At 36.6% G+C, this 20,984-nt stretch overlaps 1 protein-coding gene and 1 pseudogene across 6 annotated transcripts in view; both read left to right on the top strand.

The window, feature by feature from the left end:
• Window positions 1-20,984, top strand: part of GAPVD1 (GTPase activating protein and VPS9 domains 1) — a 128,322-nt gene that overhangs the window by 96,521 nt on the left and 10,817 nt on the right. For 3 of the 6 annotated variants that reach the window (XM_037850943.1, XM_037850940.1, XM_037850939.1), the window contains 8 exons: window positions 7,839-7,916; window positions 8,035-8,405; window positions 10,728-10,815; window positions 11,808-11,888; window positions 15,356-15,478; window positions 17,043-17,172; window positions 18,894-19,003; window positions 19,309-19,468. In XM_037850943.1, coding sequence (XP_037706871.1) covers window positions 7,839-7,916; window positions 8,035-8,405; window positions 10,728-10,815; window positions 11,808-11,888; window positions 15,356-15,478; window positions 17,043-17,172; window positions 18,894-19,003; window positions 19,309-19,468 — 1,141 coding nt within the window. Of the gene's footprint in view, window positions 1-7,838; window positions 7,917-8,034; window positions 8,406-10,727; window positions 10,816-11,807; window positions 11,889-15,355; window positions 15,479-17,042; window positions 17,173-18,893; window positions 19,004-19,308; window positions 19,469-20,984 lie in introns of those variants that run through there. The other 3 variants (XM_037850942.1, XM_037850941.1, XR_005219081.1) reach the window with 2 other exon arrangements.
• LOC119545443 lies at window positions 3,807-6,266 on the top strand (annotated as a pseudogene).

Raw genomic sequence — 20,984 nt, 5'->3', positions numbered from 1 at the left:
AATTACCATCAAGAATCAAGTCTACTGGATTACCTTTCAACAGATTCAGATATTTCCTTCTAGCTACTCTAATATATTAGGAACTGAAAAGAAATATCTATGTAATGTATAAGAATAACCTCCAGATTGACCTCTCTACTTTATTTGAGATCTCTCAGCCACTGAAACTTTATTTTATTTCATTCTTTTCCCCCTTTTGGTCAGGATGGCATTCTCAATCCCTTGATTCCAGGGCCAGGCTCATCCCTGGGAGTCCTGTCCAGTGTGTAAATGTCTGTGTCCCTGCTTTCAGTTCTTCCAGGCATATACCAAATAACAGGGTTACAGGATCATATGGCAACCCTATACTTAGCCTCCTGTGGAACCACCACACTGCCCTCCAGAGGGGCTGCACTATACTTCTTCCCTATCAGCAGTGACTAGGTACATCTCTCCACATCTCCTCCAGCACTTGTATCTTTCTGTTAATTTCTTAAACAGTTTTATTCACTCACTTCTTTCTTTCTTTTTTCTGTTTTTGTTTTTTTTGTTTTTTGTTCGTTTGTTTCATTTGTTCCTTTTTCTATCTTTTTCTTTTTTTTTTTTTGCCTCCCTCTTTCAACCATACTCAGACTCAGCTTTGTTCATTAAACTTACGTTGTGCTACCGTCAGGTATTATTGTACTATCCATTTCAGTCAATCCTGTTGAACATTTTGTACTCCTTCAGCATCAGATGCGCAGTCTCTACCCTCTTTTTCTACCTCCTGATAATCTGTGTTCTTCACTTGAACTTTCAGAGTTTGCTCGTTATAGTTCATAGTGAGACCATAAATATTTGTCCTTTTGTTTCTGGCTAATTTTGCTCAACATAGTGTCCTCAAGTTTCATCCACATTGTTATAGGTGTCATGACTTACAGCTACGTAATATTCCATCATATGTTATGTACCACAGTTTGTTTATCCACTCGTCCATTGATGGCCATTTGGGCTGTTTCCATCTGTTGGCAATTGTGAATAATGCCACTATAGATATTGGTTTACAAATGTCTGTTCACATCCTAACATTCATTTCCTCCGAGTATATACCTAGTAATGAGATTGCTGGATCATACGGCAATTCTGTACTTAGCTTCCCGAGGAACCGCCAAACTGCCTTGCAGAGCGGTTGCACCATTTTGTATTCCCACCAACAATGAGTAAGTGTATCTCTTTCTCCACATCTTCTCCAATGCTTGTACTTTTCTGGGTTTTTTGATAATGACCATTCTAGTAGGTATGAAATGATATCTTGTGGTTCTGATTTGCATTTCCCTAATAGCTAGTGAAGTTGAGCATCTTTTCATGTTTTTGAGCTATTTGTATTTCCTTTTCAGAAAAGTGTCTGTCCATGTCTTTTGTTCATTTTTAAATTGGATTGTTTATCTTTTTTTGTTGTGTTGTAGGATCTCTTTGTATATTTTGGATATTAAACCCTGATCTGATATGTGGTTTCCAAATATTATCTTCCATTGTGTAGGCTGCCTTTTTACTTTCCTGACAAAGTCCTTTGATGTGCAAAAGTGTTCAGTTTTGAGGAGATCCCATTTATCTGTTTCTTCTTTCATTACTTATGCTTTGGGTATAAGGTCTAGGAAACTATCTTAAAGATAGGTTATTTCCCTACATTTTCTTCTAAAAGTTTTGTAGTCTTAGCTGTAATGTTTAGGTCTTTGATCCAGTTTGAGTTAATGCCACTAAATATAGCAAATTTCCTTAGCACCATTGATGAATTTTTCTAAGAGCATTTCTCTTTCATTTTCTACTTCCTCACTCCAAACAGTCATATCATTCTTAGTTTTCTCTGTTACAGTCAGAATTATTAGTTTGCTGGTAACCACTTCTGGAAATAGTGATTCAAAATCTTTTCGCAGCAATTCTGAGCATATTTGGATTGCACACTCTACTTTGGCACTTTCAAAATAAGTTTCTGCACTATTAACTTCTTGTTTGACTGGTGCAAATACCACCCTGGTTTTTCTTCTGTGAAGCTGTCCCGTTGAGGTGACAGTCAAAACCTATGTTTCCAGGAAGCTGGAATCTCTGATCCTGAGGTCTAAAAGGTCCCATAGTTTCATCAGGCCATACTGTTCTAGAGCATATATCTGGAGGTGCAGTGGCAACATGAGACATCAGAATCTGAAGATCCTGCAGTTGCAAAGGCTATGGGATTGACAGCCCTTTTAACTAAAGAGCAAAATCATTGGCCATTTCTAGTGGAGAGAACAGAAGCAAAGTATCTTTTCCTTTGAAAAGTTATTCCGCTCAGTCACCACTGCCATCATCAGTGTCTCAGACCCAGACTCTCCTGCCGTCCTGCCTAATTGCTTTTGCTAGAACTTCCAGCACAGTGTTGAATAACAGTGGTGACAGTGGTCATCCTTGTCTTGTTTCTTATCTTAGAGGGAAAGCTTTCAGTCTTTCCCCATTGAGTATGATGTTAGCTGTGGGTTTTTCATATATTCCCTTTATCATGTTGAGGAAGTTTCCTTCTATTCCTATCCTTTGAAGTGTTTTCATCAAGAAAAAGGGTGCTACACACACAAAAAAAGGAAATATAGAATGTAAGCTTTGTATCAATGTTGAATTTCTTGAACTTCTTAGCTGCGCTTAATGAGATTGCATAAAAGAATGTTCTTGTCCATGGGAAAGGTATCTGTGAATTATATTATTTGTTCAAAGATATGTGCGGCTTGCTCTCATATGTTCAGAGGACAGAGCAATAGATGATGGATGATAGGGAGGGAGGGAGGGAGAGAGGGAGGGAAAGAAAGAAATGGTGGTGTGACAGAATGTTAAAGGTGGTGGATCGGGGTATCGGGTAAGTGGGGTTGGGGTATGATGGAGTTCTATGTATGGGATTTGTGCTGTTTTTGCAACTCTTCCTGTAAGATTGAATTTATTTCAAAATAAAATTTATTAAATTTAAAAAAAGAAAAAGAAAAAAAAGGGTGCTGAATTTTGTCAAACACCTCTTCTGCATCAATTGAGATGATCATGTGGTTTTTCCTCTTTAATTTATTGATGTGGTATATTATGTTAACTGATTTTCTTGTGTTGAACTAGCCTTGCATACCTGGGAAAATCCCACTTGGTCATGGTATATAATTCTTTTAATGTGCTGCTGGATTTGATTTGCAAGTATTTTGTTGAGAATTTTTGTATCTATATTTGTTAGTTTGGTCTGTAATCTTCTTTTCTTATAGTATCTTTGTCTGGCTTTGGTATTAAGGTGATGTTAGTTTCATAGAATGAGTTAGGTAGCTAACTTCTCTCCTCTTCAGTTTTTTGTTTTTTTGTTTTGTTTTGTTTAAGCATTTGAGCAAGATTGGTACTAATTCTTTGTTGAATGCTTGGTAGATTCATTCAATGTGAAACCATCCAGTCCTGGACTTTTCTTTTTTGGGAGTTTTTTGATGATTGATTCAATCTCTTTACTTATGATTGGTTTGTTGAGGTCTTGTATTTCTTCTCGAGTCAATGTTGGTTGTTCATTCTTTTCTAGGAAGTTGTCCACTTTGTCTAAGTTGCCTAGTTTGTTAGCATATAGCTGTTCATAGTATCTTCTCATTATATCCTTTATTTCTGTGGTGTCAGTAGTTATGTCCCCCCTCCCATTTCTGATTTTATTTATTTGCATCCTCTCTCTTTTTTTCTTTGTCACCCTGGCTAAGGGTCCATTGATTTTATTGATTTTCTCAAAGAACTTCTGGGGTATAAAGTTTTAGCCTTTGTATATTCATTTATTTTAATATTTCTGTTCCTGGTTTTTTAGACATATACTTGGAGAGGTCCTTATCTTTTAACCTTTTGCTAATGATATTGTACTTTAGCAGCTACAGTTTGTTTCCTGATGTAATATAGTATTAGTTTTGTTACAGGTTTTTAAATAAAGTCATTTGCTGAGATCAGTATTAGCATTTCAGTGTTTATAACTCTCTATTTACGCCCCTTCTGTAGGAAGTATTCCTCAATTTTTATAGGAAGGGATGGTGAGTCCCAGGGAAGTTGTGACTTTCTGAAGATTTTGATAGTTTATAGGTCTTCTGGCTCTGTGTTATCTGCATTAACCATAATACCATTTGACCATTAAAAAGTAATAGGAAAAGAAAAAAAAGTAATAAGATATGGGCCAGTGCTGCCTGGTCCCCACTGTGTCCTTGCTCTCTCTTTGCATCTTATTTGCCACCCGGGTGGACCAGCAGCCACTGCAGCTCTCGCCCCTGAAAGGGCTCAGCTTTGTGGACAGGGGTACTTGCCCTGTCCCTCAGCAGCACCCACATCCTGGCCAGCAAGACTGCCAGGAAGATCTTCCAGCCAGGATCCTGCCAAGCTGGAAAAAACTAAAGTACTGCCCTTGGTGTGGAGGATGAACCACTACTGAGAAAAATCCTCACTGCTTTATCATCTTTCCTATAGAAAACTTTGATATTTGGCAGATGTATAAGAAAGCCGAGGCTTCCTTTTGGACAGCTGAGAAGGTGGATCTTTCTAAAGATAAACAGCACTGGAAAGCTCTGAGGCCTGAGGAGAGATATTTTATGTCACATGTCTGGCTTTCTTTGCAGCAAGTGATGGCATAATGAATGAATATTTGATGGAGCAATTTAGCCAAGAAGTTCAGATCACAGAAGCCCACTGTTTCTGTTGGCTTCCAAATTGCCATGGAAAACATACATTCTGAAATTTATAGTCTCCTTATTGACATTTACATTAAAGATTCCAAAGAAAGGGAATTTCTCTTCAATGCAACTGAAACAATGCTTGGTGTAAAGAAGGCAGACTGGGTCTTGCATTGGATTGGGGACCAAGAAGTTACCTGTGGAAGAACATATGTAGCCTTTGCAGCAGTAGAAGGAATCTTCTTTTCTGGCTCTTTTGCGTCAGTCTTCTGACTCGAGAAACAAGGATTGTTTCCTGGCTTCACATTTTCCAATGAACTTGTTAGCAGAGATGAGGGATTACACTGTGACTTTGCTTGCCTAATGTTCAAACACCTGCTTTACAAACCTTCGGAACAGAGAGGAAAAGAAATAATTATTGATGCTGTTAGGATAGAACAGGAGTTCCTTACTGAGGCCTTGCCTTTGAAGCTGATTGTAATGAATTATACTTTAATGAAGCAGTACATTGAATTCATTTGGTAGACAGACTTATGCGGAACTGAGTTTCAGCAAGGTTTTCAGAGTAGAGAATACATTTGACTTTATGGAGAATGTTTCCCTTTAAGGGAAAACCAACTTCTTTGATGAGGAAGTAGGCTAGTATCAGAAGATGGGGGTGATACCAAGTTCGACAGAAAATTTATTTACCTTGGATGCTGACTTCTGAATGAACTGAAGATGTATTCTTATTTTGCTGATTTTTTTTCCTTCTCAGCAAAATATGAAATACAAGATCAGGCACTTGAAACGTATCAATCAGCTAACTACACCACTAACTGACCCTAATAGGAATATTTGAGGGCATCTTTGAAACTGTGTAGCTACTTCAAAACTAGTCCTGTTAATAATACTATTGAAGTTGCCTATAAAGGATATTTAAGACAAAATGCTAATAAGGTTTTTATGAAAGATCTTGTCCTTATTTGGTTTTTGCAAGCAGGTTGGCTATAGATGACTTTGCTATAGCTGTACCAGCAGCAGTCTTGGTTTTTGAGTAGGGATACCCTCATCTAGTTGAATCCAGGAGGATTAAGCATTCAGTTACTAACACAGGGCAGTTAGAAGATATCACCCACACTACTTTAAAGCATATTTTAAAGTTTACTTATTAGATTGTGTATAAAACTGTCATTTTATATGCAAATAAACATTGTACTGTCAAGCTGAAAGCCTAATGTAGCTTAACTTTGTTGGTTTCTACACCAAATGCAAAGTATTTGATGTACCACTTAATGGGAGCCAATTCAAAATTTACTAGGTGACTAAAGTTAAACCTGTTTAGACTAAGCATGTTATTTCTAAGTTTGCTTTCTTTAATGAATTGAAGTACTTTTAAATCAATTTTAAAGCCATTCCTGTGCATGTGTTGGTATTAGCCAGTCAATGCCACAACAGAAGACAAGTTGTGTGTTTTTTCCTGTAGCATAGCTGTGCGTGTTGAGGTAGAGGATCCTGGGAGAAGAGAAAATAAGTTTTTACTTTTTTAAAGGGTAATCTTTCAGGTAAAAACTTCTAGCTTAAGTCATTAGGGGTGGAAAAACTGTCTTGACTGATTGCTGGTGAGCTTAGTCTTAATATGTTTAAGGGGCAGTAACATTTAATTTCTCAGATTGTATTTCCCCCACCTTCTATTTGATATGAAATGATCCTCAAAGTATCTTAGATGGGATCTCAGATAATGTTGTAAATTGATTTTTCAAATCATCTTTGTATGAAATGACCCTTACAAGATCTTGTTCTTCAGTGGTAAAGCCAGGACTAAAATTTGTTCTCCTAAAAGTTGAGTGTGCTTTTTTTTTTATTAGAAACTTTCTATATGTGGCCTTTTATATTATATATTGGAAATAATCACTCAATATTATAATACAGTTATGATTGATTGATTAGACATCGTCTAGTGGTATCACTTCTAACATTTACCTAAATCTGATGCCAACCTGATTTCCTAAACTGCAACAGGAAACTAGTGTTGCATGAACTATTAATATATGTTCTGTTCAAAATTTTAATTTCAGAAGGAATTATAAACTAATAGATATACTTAATAGAGATTACATGGTCAATCTGCCTCCATGTTCCAAACCAAAAAGTCAAGAAATTACATGGAAAATGATACACAATATATATTGACCCTTTGGCAGTGTTTGTCAGTTGATTATGTTGGCTTTTTGATCACTCGTCTGTTCCATTGTCAGTTTTCTTCAACATTTAGTGTATAAATAGCCTAGTCAATCTTTTTATTCCCATAAGATGGAACTTTTCTATCTTATTGCTATCTAAACTTGTTAAGTCAAGATTATAGTCTTTAAAAAAAAAATGTTATAGGCTATGTAGAGCTACTGTAAAAAAGTTCGGTGGTTCCTCAGAAAGCTAAACATAGAATTACCATTTTGATCCAGCAATCCCACTTATAGGTATATACCCCCCAAAATATTTGGACTGTATATTTGCACACCATTGTTCATAAAAGCATTATTTACAGTAGCCAAAAGGTGGAAGCAACCCACGTGTCTATCACAAGGTGAGTGGTTAAACAAAATGTGCATTTCATGAGAAGGAATGAAGTTTAGATATATGGTACAACATGGATGAAACTCAAAGATATGTTGAGAGAAATAAACCAGACACAAAAGGACAAATATTATGTGATTTCACTTCTGTGAAATACCTCTAATAAGCAAATTCATAGACAAGAAGTAGATTACAGTTTACCAATATCTGTTGGGTAAGAGGGGAGGGAAGGGTAGAGAGTTGTTGCTTAATGGGCACATAGTTTCTGTTTGGGGTGATAAAAAAGTTTTAGTAATGGATAGTGGTAATGGGGGCACAATATTGTGAATGCAATTGATATCATGGTATTGTACACACATAAGTGGTTAAAAGGAAAAATTTTGTGTTGTATATATATGTTACCACAATAAAAATTAAAAAAAAAAAGTAATAGAATGTAAATAACTGACTTCTTAAATGTAGTCAAAATCCATGTGCATAGATAAAAAACATAGAATGAATTTGAAGTAATCACATTTTGGTATTTGTTAGATACTTTTTTTTTCTGGTATGCTCAGGTTCTAATGATCAAAAAAGGTAAGCTGTCAAAAATTGCTAGAACCCCATGATTCTAACTTGGTCTCATAGTTTGACCTTCTGTTTCAGGCACCCACCAGCTGACCTCTCCTCCTTCTCAGTCAGAGTCCTTGCTTGCCATGTTTGATCCACTGTCTTCACATGAAGGTACACTAATGAAATAAACTTTTTAACTCTTGTCTTGGGCGTGGGCATAATAGAACAACATCTATTAATGTCCTTGTTAAATTGTGTGTTAGTCACAAACTTTTTTTTCTGTGTTCAGGGGCTTCTGCTGTGGTAAGGCCAAAAGTTCATTATGCCAGGCCATCACATCCACCACCAGATCCCCCAATCCTGGAAGGAGCTGTGGGAGGAAATGAGGCCAGGTTGCCAAACTTTGGTACACATATTTTAACTCCAGCAGAAATGGAGGCGTTTAAGCAAAGGCATTCTTACCCTGAGAGATTAGTTCGCAGCAGGAGCTCTGATATAGTATCTTCTGTCCGGCGACCCATGAGTGACCCCAGCTGGAACAGACGTCCAGGAAATGAAGAGCGAGAACTCCCTCCAGCTGCAGCCATTGGTGCTACTTCTTTGATGGCTGCACCTCACTCATCATCTTCATCGCCGAGTAAGGACTCCTCAAGAGGAGAGGTATGGGACACAGTCCATGTAGATTTTGCTAGTTGTGTTTGGCTTTGATGTTCTATCTGCCTGTTTCACTTGCTATCTGAAAGTAACAGAATACGTATATAAATCTAGGACTAAGGATGGCCGATAGTTAGGATAAAAGACGGTTTGTCAGCATTTCTTATGACACTTTTCTCCAAGGTCTAATTTCATTCAAACCTTACAGTATACCTCTGAGATGATTAAATGAGATATTTTGAATTTTGAAACAATCACAAAGTTACAGAAAAGTTGGAAGTACAAATTTACTAGAATCCTTCAGGAGTGAATTGTCAACCTTATGCTCCATCTCCTCTAAATACTTCAGTGTAGGTTTCCTTCAAACAAGGACATTCTCCTGTACATCACAGTATAACCATCAAAATCAGGATATTAACACTGATACAGTACTACCATCTAATTGTGACACTCCATGTTTCCTCAGTTATCTCAGTGGCATTCTTTATAGCAAAAGAATGCTGATCATGTGTTACATTTAGTTGTCATGTCTTTTTAGTCTTTCAGTCTACAACAGTTCATCAGTTTTTTCCTTTACGTTCATGATCCTGACACTTTTGAAAATTATAGGCCAGTTATTTTGTAGAATGTCCCTCAGTTTTGGTTTGTTTGATGTTTTCTCATGATTAGATTCAGGTTATTAGTCTTTGTAGGAATATCGCTAAAGTTACCCTGTATTCTTTCCATTGCATTCTATCAGGTAGCACACAATTTTAATTTGTCCCATTACTGTGGTGTTTATTTGGATCACTTGATGAAGGCAGTATCTGCCAGATTTTGCCACTATAAAGTAGTTCTTTCCCCTTTGTCGTAAGTGTTTTGTGGGGAGGTACTTTGGACTTACATAAATATCCTTTCTTCATAAAAATTTTTATTTATCCACTTAGTAATTTATATCTGTGGTTTCATAGTTTTCTATTTTAGTCAATAGGGTTTTTTTTTTTTTTTAACAGTCATTTATGTTGAAGCCCAGTGGTCCCATTGGGCATCACTTTAAGCTGGTTCCTGGGTTCGTTTGACATGTCTCCATCATACTTTCGGCACTTCTTTGCTCTCTGGCACATTCCAAGTTATCTTGTACTTTGTAGTCTGCCCTCACTTTGGAACCAACCATTTCTCCAAGGAGCCTTTGTTCCTTTTAGTGGAAAATGGTTTTTAGAAATCAAGAACTGGGTACCATGTGTGCCTGTTGCTATTGGGATATGTACATATGTATACACACATTTAAATTTGTACATGTTTCTGTCTATCCATATATATATTGAGAACCATGAGCTCATACTGATACATCCAATCCCAGTACAACACAGAGTTTATCTTTCTCCCCTTCCTTATTTGTAACTCCCTTCTCCAACAGTGAGAAACCTGCTTCATTTTTCCTCATGAATTTGCTTATCTGATCATTCCCCCTGTATGTAACCAATTTCTCTTCCTACTGTTAACCCCTTCCTGGTACAGATACCCTCATCTCTGTTTTTGGAGTCTGACACCTCATTCACATGGATACCCTTAGAGAAAGGGTTTTTGTTTTTTTTGTTTTTTTGTTTTTGTTTTTCCTTTATTAGAGAAGGTATTTTTGAATCCTAGTTTTGTAGATTAGAAAAATGGAAATTAAGGGTTTTGTCCAGGGTCACATGGTAGGCTAGTAAAGAAAATTACAGTCCAGGCCCTTTGACATGTCAGTCTTAATAATAGCTCAGTATAATTGGTGATCAGAATGTGAACCTAGGGATTGGTCAGAACTAGGTTTGAGTCCCTGCTGTGCCACATATAGGCCATGTAACTTTGGGTAAGATAGGAAGATAACATTTTTTAGCTTCATATTTCTCACTTGTAAAGAAGAGTTTAATGATAGTAACTATCTCCTAAGGCTACAGTGAAGATTAAATGAGGTAATAGATATCCTTATACTCACTGTTTGGCACTCAGTACGTACTTGGTTTTCTTATTAGTATACTACTGCCACCATCTCTAGTACATTTTTTAGAGTTTGATTTGCATTTAATCAGTATTTATTCCATAAGTAACTGAGTGCCTACTCTGTGATAGGCTCTGTATTAAAAGCTTTGGGTTCACTAATAATGAGATAGTGCCTGCTCTCAAGGAGATCTCAGTCAGTGCTTAAAGGTACAAATCTATGTTCAAGAAGTTGTCTACATGGCAACAAGAGCAGTTTTACTTTAAGGCAAACAAGAATGGTTTATTTACTTTACACAGTTACTGAAATTCTTTTCAGAGTAAGTTATCCTGCTGCCCAACTCCAAATAAAGCCTCAAACTTTTTCTACAGACTGAAGAACGCAAAGATAGCGATGATGAGAAATCAGACAGGAACAGACCTTGGTGGAGAAAACGTTTTGTTTCAGCTATGCCTAAAGGTAATGCTATAAAAGTATTAGAGTGCTGTATTAGCAACAAGAAGCAATGCCCCCAAATTTCTTTCAGAGAGCCAATACCTCTGAAACGTGCTGGACCTAAACTTTTAGCTGCTTTTAGGATATATGAAATGGTTCCACTCAGATGGGCGCTAAGGCAGAGCTTTAGAAATGGCAGTTCTTGTTCTCTGCAGGAAGTGGTACTAGTTTCATAAACGGAAACCGTACAGGTCATGGTTTAAATATATACCATTGAAGTTAAGCATATAGGACTTCTGACATATATATTGCTATTAATTATTATAGGAAAAAGGGTTGTTGGTAATTAAACATTGACAATTCATCCTCTACATTCCTGGAATAAATTTAAGCTTTTTATGTTTATGGTCATTGAAAATTTTTATACCTTAAATATTATTGAGTGTTTATTTTGGAAGGCAATTGTATAAAATTGTTTGCTTTTTTCCTTTTTCTCCTTTTTGTGGATTGTCTGACATCGTACCAATAGATACGGAGATTTGAGTTGACTAAAGGATCTCTTTCTGAGGGGAGAGATCATTCAGGAATAAAGTTAGGGACTTCTTCCAAAGGCCCCTTCTCAGCTCTGTGGTGCTCGGGAACTGAGGAGAGCTGCTTTCACATCATACCTCGAGCCTCCTTGATCAGGAAGAGAAAATGATGCTCTGAGTTTTGAATGTGTTGTTTTTGAGCAAAGGTTAAGAGGCAATGGTTTTGATTTGGTCTCAGTGGATTCCCAATAAATCATTCTTCCTTATGGCTGATGACCCCAAAGCAGATTCTGAAAGCTACTTTAAGAACCTTCAGTGCTATTTTTAAAATGATTGTCAGTTGACACCCAGGATTTCTTAGCTTTTAAACTTTTTAACCTCCTTTCACTTAGAAATGTTGGCACACCAATAACTCCAAAATGACTGCTGTCTTCCAAGTAGTGCAGTATGTTATATGTCACACTACTGACTTTATTTAATTTCCAGCTCCTATACCATTTAGAAAGAAAGAAAAACAAGAAAAAGACAAAGATGATCTGGGGCCTGACAGATTCTCAACACTCACAGGTTTGTAGACCCATGGTCTTCCTGGCTCCTTCATTTCCAGAGCACATATTTCATAACACTTTTCTTGGGTGCCATAAGCGTTGCCTTTTCAGAAGACTGTGTTTGTGTGTGTACAGTGGGAAGTATGTTCTTCATAGCTCTGTGGTTTCCTGTTGGTGACCACAGTGACTCTCAGTGTGCTCTTCCTGCAGACCGCCACCACCACCGTCATCCTCATTATCATAAGCTCGGTTTATGATGAGGCCCCTAATCCTGAGCCTGTAGGCCTGCTGTACAGCTCGGCTCTAGTGGGATGATGACAGGCAGTGCCTTTTAGGAAAGTCTGTGGTGACGGTTTTAGTGCTATGCATGCCGTATCTTTGGATCATTGATTGAATAGTTTTTTCTAATGTTGATCATAGACTTCCAAATTTATTTCCAGCTGTAGTTTCTTCTTGATTATTCAGGATCACAGAGAAATCCTGTTTTACCTAATATCCTTTTTTGGTAATAAAGTATTATTCAAATAAAATCATCAATGCCAACCATTATAATAAAAGTTTTATAAGCTTTACCAATTTTTTTTCAGCTTAAACCATTTTAGCATTGTCATATGATCAAAGGAAAGTACAACTAGAGGTTGGGTTCTTACCTTATTCAGCATATGTATTTCTACAGCTTCTTTTTTGGCACATTATGAATGAGTGCCCTAAAAGGAAAGGGTCTAACTGTAGTAGTGTTATGACTCAACCTTGAGTTAGTTAGCTGTGTATCATTTACAGTGGCTATACAGCACCTAGAGAGAAGTTCACTTCTCGGCTCTTTTTTTCTTATCTCAATTTGAAATTATGTTATCCTACAAAGTTAAAAATAAAAATTTTTATTTAAAAATGGGATAGGTTTCTAAACATCCTGGTCAAAGAGTGTAGCATAGTACAGGTAAAATCCCATTTTAATGCCTATTGTTATAATATCTGGTTCTATGTATTTAGGTGTATTTCCATTTCCAAGCATACATCCCTGCTGTATTTGATATGGTGGCTTCCCTGGAATCAAGAGTTTTGAACAGCAGGGAGATGTGCATACATACAGGCCATGGTTTCCTGCTGAGAGGAGTGAAGCCTGTCTCAGTCAGCAAATATGTGTTGAACATCTGACTCATGCCAGACACTGTGCTAAGTGTTGGGGGTAGTAAGTCAAATACCACATGGCCCCTTGTCTTCGGGAACTTACAGTGTGATTGGGAAGAGTTGAAAAGACATTGTCCTTTTGCAAGGTATTTACATATCCTTGCCATGTTACTAGAGTTAGAATAACACAGAATTTAGAAAGTAAAATTTTAAATGACACTCCTTGTTCTTAAATGTCGAATTAATAACTTTGGAAAGGTTATAAATTATTATTTTTTATATAAATTATTTTTTACTGTGTCTTGAGGTAATGCATTCTTCTTGGTTCTTGGTGCTAAGACTAGAAGCTCTAATTAGGGTATAGTAAATCTTTTTCATTAATTAATTTTCTTAGTATATGATTCAAGGAATATACCTTCCCTCTACTGAAGTAGAAGTTTCTACCCGACCTAACTAATGAATGACCAATTTAAAAATTATCATTAAATCAATTTTAAAATGTTATTAAAGGAAATTTCTTAACAGTCTGTTCATAATCCTGCCATCCTAATGACTATTTTTTTTTTCATGTTCTCTTCCATACTTTTTCCAAATTTGTATATGGCTGTTTCATGATTGAATCAGAGTATGCATATAACTTCGTGTTCTTCTTTTACCATGTTATTTCATAAACCCTCTCCCTATTTCTACTAGATATGGTTGGTTTCTTAATCATTTTTATTGGCTATAAAATCTTATCATGACTCTACTACAGCATAAATATTCTCTTAGTATTGGAAATATAAGTTGTTTCCAATTTTTTACTGTGACAGTACTACTCACAGCTTTGTATGTATTGTGTTTTTTGTTTGTTTGTTTTGATTATTTTCCTGTGATAAAATTTTTAAGAACACTATTGTAGAAATACAAGGAATAAGCAACATGTTGGCTTTCACTTTGTTTAGCCAAATTGTCCTGTACTTTTTTCAAAGCCCTCACCAGTACTCAAAACCAGTAGCCAAAAAGTACTCTCTTTCCAAAACAGCACTCTATGATGATAAAGGTTTTATCGGTATACATTTTTAAAAAGATCAAATTTTATTAGGAATACCTTAAACATCCAAATACCATTATAGCAGAAAGGTAAATTACTTTGGAAATCTCCCCCTCTCTATAGTTTTTATTTTAATTTTACATGAATACCAAGTATTCATCTCATGGAAACAAAAGAAGAGTCTATGGGCATGCTACTTAACCTCTCTCTGTTTTGGTTTCCTCTTCTGTAAAATGGTGGGTGATTAGAGTAGCTCCCTATAGGATCATTGGGTTGGTAATTGAGATAGTTTGTGTAAGGTGCCTAGCACAGTTCCTGGCACGTGGTAAGTGTTCAACAAATGTTAGCTGCTGTTAATATTAGCTGTTGTTAACATGGGCACATGCATATTCCCACACATATAGTGATTTTGATGTGTCTAGAATTTTTCTGTTCTACCAGAATGTGGACATTTATGGTCACTTGCTTGGCCCAGATCTGTCCCAGGAGTTTGTGTTTGACAATGAAACTTTATTTTGCGTCATAGAACTGTAGCAATTCTTTGCTTTGACAACCCATTAATGGCCATTTTAGACTCCAGGAAAACTTTCTGATGTGCTTATTTTGGTAATAGGATAATGGTCCTGTCAGTAAACAGTGCTGCATTTGTGATTGTGATAAGCTTTTTTTCTGTGCATCCCAGGTACAATTCCAGCACTCCCCAAGAATGTCTAGATTATCTAGGAGTGCCTCTGAAACCATTGCATGCACAAAGTGCTCTATTCCAGCAGCTGCACTGTCATGGTGAGATTTAGTGAGATAGAATGTGACTATCTGTAGTTTTCAAATGTATATAGAGAGAAATACATGAAAGAAGAATGGAAGAGAAGGGATTTTTTGTTATTACAAAGTACTTAATTCTAAATTTGAATACTTTTTTTCCTCCCTCAGCATGGAGAGTTCCAAATAAATGAAGTCTGCATATAAAAATGCTTTGTTAAAAGTTCTGTTAGCATGAATTGCTAATAGTGATTTGGGTGTAAGCACTTTAGAAAATCCATCATCCACTCAGTCTGGTTGAACTTTGATGACACTATGATGTAGAATTCTGATGATGGTGAGGAAGTGGAGCTACTCCTCCCAATTCCCTGCTTTTGCAAGGCTCTAAGACCTAGAAATGGGATGAGAAGGCAGCTGCATGGTGCCTCTTAACATTGAGATATGTGCTCTTTTAAAGTCTTAACTCATAATCTGCCCTCGGGATTTTGCTACTGGTGTCATACTAACATCAGAATTTATGCAAACCAAAGGGAGCTAATTTTAGTGCTCTCTGCTTTCCCCTGCAGATGATCCCAGCCCTAGACTCAGTGCACAAGCTCAGGTCGCTGAGGATATTCTGGACAAATACAGGAATGCCATTAAGCGAACCAGCCCCAATGAAGGAGCAATGGCAAACTATGAAAGTACAGGTAGTAATCATGATACAAAGATTTGAATACTAACTTTTATATCAGTAGTAAGCGTAATCTAAATTAAAAGTAGTCTGTATAAAAGGGAATAGCTAAGAGAGTCAGTTTACTATTTCAAAATTACAGATTTTATAACCAAACAGTGAATTTATGTCCCACTCTACACTTTCCTCACTAAGCCTGGGTACCCCCAAATGTTCAAGTGCCTTAGAGTTGTCATCCCCGTGAGTCTAGGGTAACTGGCACAGAAGAGTATGCTATAATGGAGGAGGTTCTTTTTCACTGTCTACCAAAGTGTAGTTTTATCTGGTTATACACTCCCAGTGTAGATGTGGAAGCAGACTCAGGATAGGTAATCCCTTGTTGCTTGATACTTATTTTTTAAAGGATTCTGTTTCTTCACAGTGAAATAAATACTACCTGTCAGAAAAGTATGGTGCAGTTCCCAAGATATATTAATGGGAAACAAAAGTGTACAAAAGCATAAAAAATATACTGCACAGATTTTTGCTTCTGTGTATACAGAGTTATCTTTGGAAGAATCCACAAGAACCTGTTAACATGCTTTGTCTCTGAGGTGGACTCCTTGAGAGTTCGAGAGCAGAGGCAAGGAAAGAGAACTTCCCTCCCACATTTTTTTTTTTTTTGCAAAATTATAAAATAACAGAAAATTTGAAAGAATAATACAGTGAAGGTCTGTATACTCTCTACCTAAACTTTTCAATTGTTAACATTTTGCCACATTTATGTATCTATATATATATGTTGTTTTTTCTTTTGTTTCTGAAGCATTTGAAATTAACTTATCTCCTAAGAATAAGGATATTTATTTTCCTGTGTACTTGTAATCTCTTTATTATAATCAGGAATTTAATTAATATAAATCAATTATTTAAAAATATAAAAACAACTGTGGGAACCACAGATCTGTCCTTGCGGCATTTATAAGTTAGTACCCTGGCTCATTTGTGGGTGTAGTGAGAGGAGTTCTATCTAGTCAGGAGAATAAGGAGCCCTTGGCTAGCTAAGGAATTAACAGCAGGTAATTTTCTGACTGGGCAGGAGTCAGGAGTCCATGGCTAGAAAATGGTGTCATATAACATGATTTTTGAGGCCCCTTTTAGTTCTGTGCTTCAGTGATTCTGATTACAGAATATTAACTTTGTTAAATTAACATAGACTATCAGTGTTTTGGATTAGGATTGGTATCAGATATGAAACCGTTCTCTTCTCAAGACAACTGATCTCTTCATATTTTATGTTGGAAATCTCTTTCTCTCTCTCTGCTTATCTTTTTGCCTGTCTGCCTACTTGCCTGTCTGTCTTTCTGCCTGTGTTGTCTGTTCTTCTTTCCTTTATTCCTTCCCTTCCTTCTTTCCTTCCTTGTTTCCTTCCTTCCTTCCTTCCTTCCTCCTGTCCTCCCTTCCTCCTTGCCTCCCTCCCTCTCTCCTCCCTTATTGTAAAACAATCCTAATTTATTGTTGAATTTTTCTGGCTACCTACTCTTGCCAGAATATTCCAAAATTAATGCTTATCCTTTTTTTGGGGGGTGGGTTTTATTTAGAGGTCATGGGTGATGGTGAGAGTGCACATGATTCTCCTCGTGATGAAACTCTGCAAAACATCTCAGCTGATGATCTCCCAGACTCTGCAAGCCAAGCAGCCCACCCTCAGGATTCAGCTTTCTCTTACAGGTATTTAAGACTTTGGGTTTGGACTTTTTATCACCATTGCAGTTTACTCAAAGTCAAGTGATTCATTGATCGTCTTAATACATGTAGAAAAATAAGAATGAAGTACTATTAACTAAGAGAACTTTGCTTCAGCTGAAGATGTCATGTATATTAAAGGCTTTAATCTAGGGATAAAAAAAAAACTCATATGACCACAGGGGTCAGACAGGTAATTTAGATGAAACAAGTTGCAATGTTCCTGCCTTCCAAAGCTACCAACCTATTTGAGAAATGTTAGGGGAGGACTGGGATAGTTAGCAGATAGGATCAACTATGAAGTTGTTGAATAATGCACTGTCCCCAGTAAACCTATTGGAGTCCTCTAACTTTGTTGTCCTTCTCATGCCTTGGGCAGGTCTATTTATCGCTAATGGGGCTTGAGATAGAAAATTACTTTAGGAGCTGGAAATTTTTGCCTTTGTTTCATTGGGAGTATCTGCTTCCCCAGCCAAGGAGTATCAGTTTTAAGGCATCTCATTTCTTGTGGAGTTATGAAGTTTCCTCTGTCTTTCTCTTTTTTGTTTTTAACTTTTTATCATAGCAATTTTCCAACATATACACAAATAGAAGAGTACAATGACGTACCCAGTTACCCAGATTTGACAGTTATTGATATGGCTAATACTATTTCATATTTACCCCCCTGAGGTTATTATAAAGCAGACTTCAAACAGCGTATCATTTCATTTATAAATATTATGAAGCTTTATAAATCTTTTCTATAGTAAAATTAGGGGGAGTGGTAAACAGAATTTTTATATCACAACCATGACTTATTTTATTTTGCTAAATTCATCAGATGGCTTAACCATTATATATTTTTTAAGAGCCTTTGCAAAGTGGGTGCATATCATATTCGATCATCTTGATTTCTAAATTGTTTTCTAGGAAGAAAACTAATAGGGAAAGATTCTGTGGTAGTCAGATGAGGTAAACAAATGATAACCCTGCATAGAAGGAGCAAACTTCGCCCTGTTCTCTAAGGTGTTTTAGGCTCCTTTCTATGAATGGTGGGTCTGGATATTCTAAAGAATCTCTGGTCCCTGCCCAGCAGGACCAAGAAGGGCCATAGGCACTAACAGATGAGAGATTTGATTGTTTCTTCTGGTACAAGAAGCTGCATTGTTGTGGAGGACGACACCTATTGAAGGGTGCTCTACCATCAGATAGTATTCATTTCAGTAGTTGGAAGTTAAAAGGAAGCACCCAAAAAATCTTCCAAGCAACAGAGCAGTAGAAAGGGCTTCTTGTCAGGTGGCGAACTTGTCTTATGGGAGGATCAGCATTTCTTAAGAGAGATAGTAGAAGGGATTCTTATTTTGTGTTGTGTATCTGATGATTTCCATGGTCCCTTCCAACTCTGTAAAAATATGCTTTTCTGACTTTCCTCATTATACCTAGCATAGAGCAAAGCATATGAAAGGAGTTCAAAAAGTGTTTGTTGTTTGACTAATTTTGGTGACTTTACAGAAAGGTTTTTGCCCAGAGCACTTTTACAGCCTTGCTCCTCAAGTAACTAGAAATTCTGTTCCTTTAAACAACGTATCAATAAATTACCTTTTTTTAATAGCCATTTGAAACATTTGAATCCTGAGGTAGTATATTAATTTATATAGTAAATGTTTACAAAATGCAACCATATCTAGATAAAGAAATTAATATGTTTTCTACTCATTCTTCAGAGATGCAAAAAAGAAACTGAGGCTTGCACTTTGCTCTGCAGATTCTGTTACCTTCCCAATGCTAACCCATTCAACAAGGAATGGTTTACCAGACCATACAGACCCAGAAGGTAAGTTCCTGAATGATAGGTTATTTTTTCCTGTATAGGTTGAACTGTATGCCAGTGTTCAACTGTGTTCAAGCTATATAGCAGTTCCATATGGTTCAACCTAATACATTTATGTTGGCATCTCTTAAGGGACTTTGATTCCTGCTGATTCATTAGAGTGTTTTATAATTGGGAGTGATGATACAGCTTAGTTCTCATTAAACATGGGATATTTGACATCGTAAATGCTGAAGTGTCACATACAACTTATGTAAGCCCATGAAAATTCTCAACAATAACAGAATTCCTCTTTTTTTTTAATTTAGATAATGAAATTGTATGTTTCTTGAAAGTTCAAATAGCTGAAGCAATTAATTTACAAGATAAGAACTTAATGGCTCAACTTCAAGAAACAATGCGTTGTGTGTGCCTCTTTGATAACAGGACTTGTAGGAAACTTCTCGCGTCCATTGCTGAGGACTACAGGTAATTTAGCCAACATGTTTGGTTTTTAGACCTGATTTTCAGTTGCAAGCATTTTCTCCTTAGCAGAGTTCTTGGCTTTGTTCACCTGAATATAGATTTCCAAAGAATACATATGAATATTTAGTCTAGATTTACAGTCATAAATGAGGCAGGTCTTGCTAATAGAGAAATGCAGTTTACTTTAGCTCAGCACAGAAAGCATTTTTAGCAAAGAGGTATGCCTTTGCTGTAAGACCAGGATCACTAGGATATCATTTCCCTTTGTTTAGGGATGATAGGGGAGCCTACTTTCCTGGACTAGTTCAGAAGCAGGACTAGGTTTAGAAGTTGCTACCCTTTGTCTGTTGCCAGTTCCTTGCTAACGGGTATAGAGAAAAACTGAGATCTTAGGAAGTGAACTGGCTTTGATGCTTAGGGAATGGGTACCCCAATGATTCTTTAAAAAAAAAAAATTTATATTTAATTGAGGTAAACGTACATAACATAAAAATCATTTTAACCATTTTAGGTGGACAAACCTTTGACATTAAGTACACTGATAATACTGTGTAATTTTCACCACTCTATTTCCAGACTAGTTTCATCATCCCAAACAAACATTCATATTCATTTAGCAATAACTCCCCTTTCCCCTCTCCCTACACCCCTGATAGCCACTATTCTACTTTCTGTCTCTATGAATTTGCTTATTCTAACTATTTTATATGAGAAATCATATAATATTTGTCCTTTTGTGTCTGGCTTATTTTGCTCAACATGATGTCTTCAAGGTTAATCCATGTTGTAGCGTGTACCAGCACTTCACTTCCTTTTACGGCTGAGTAATATTCCATTTTATGGATATATCACCTTTTGTTTATTCATTCATATGTTGATGGACCTGGGTGGCTTCCACCTTTTGGTTATTGTGAATAATACTTCAGTGAACAGTGGTGTACAGTATCTGTGCAAGTCCCTGATTTCATTCTTTTGGGTATTTACTTAGGGGTGGGATTGCTGGGTCATATGGTAATTCCATGTTTAACTTTCTGAAGAACTGCCAAATTGTTTTCCACAGTGGCTGAACCATTTGCATTCCCACCAGCAATGTACAGGGGTTCCTATTTCTCTTCATCCTCACAAACTCTTGCTGCTTTCAGGTTTTTTAGTAATAGCCATCCTAATGGGTATGAAGTATTATATCAATATAGTTTTAATTTGAATTTCTTTAATGGCTAAGGATGTTGAGCACATTTTTATATAGTTATTGGCCATTTGAATATCTTCTTTGGAGAAATGTCTGTTCAAATCCTTGACCCATTTTTTAATTGGGTTGTTTGTTTTTGTGTTGTTGAGTTATAGGAGGTTGCTCTGATGGTTCTTACATTGAGACTATAAGCAGTTAATTGGTGGAGGATGACCAAGTGATATATTAACCTTTATTTTGTTGTTATTTTCATTTTCTGTAGCAATCAATTTCCTGGTAGGTATGAGGTCCTATATATGTGGAGACCATGTTTCAATATAAAATAGAATA

This window comes from Choloepus didactylus, chromosome 10, assembly GCF_015220235.1.
Source record: "Choloepus didactylus isolate mChoDid1 chromosome 10, mChoDid1.pri, whole genome shotgun sequence".
Classification (NCBI taxonomy): Eukaryota; Metazoa; Chordata; class Mammalia; order Pilosa; family Megalonychidae; genus Choloepus; species Choloepus didactylus.
This window is presented reverse-complemented; position numbering and strand designations above follow the sequence as displayed.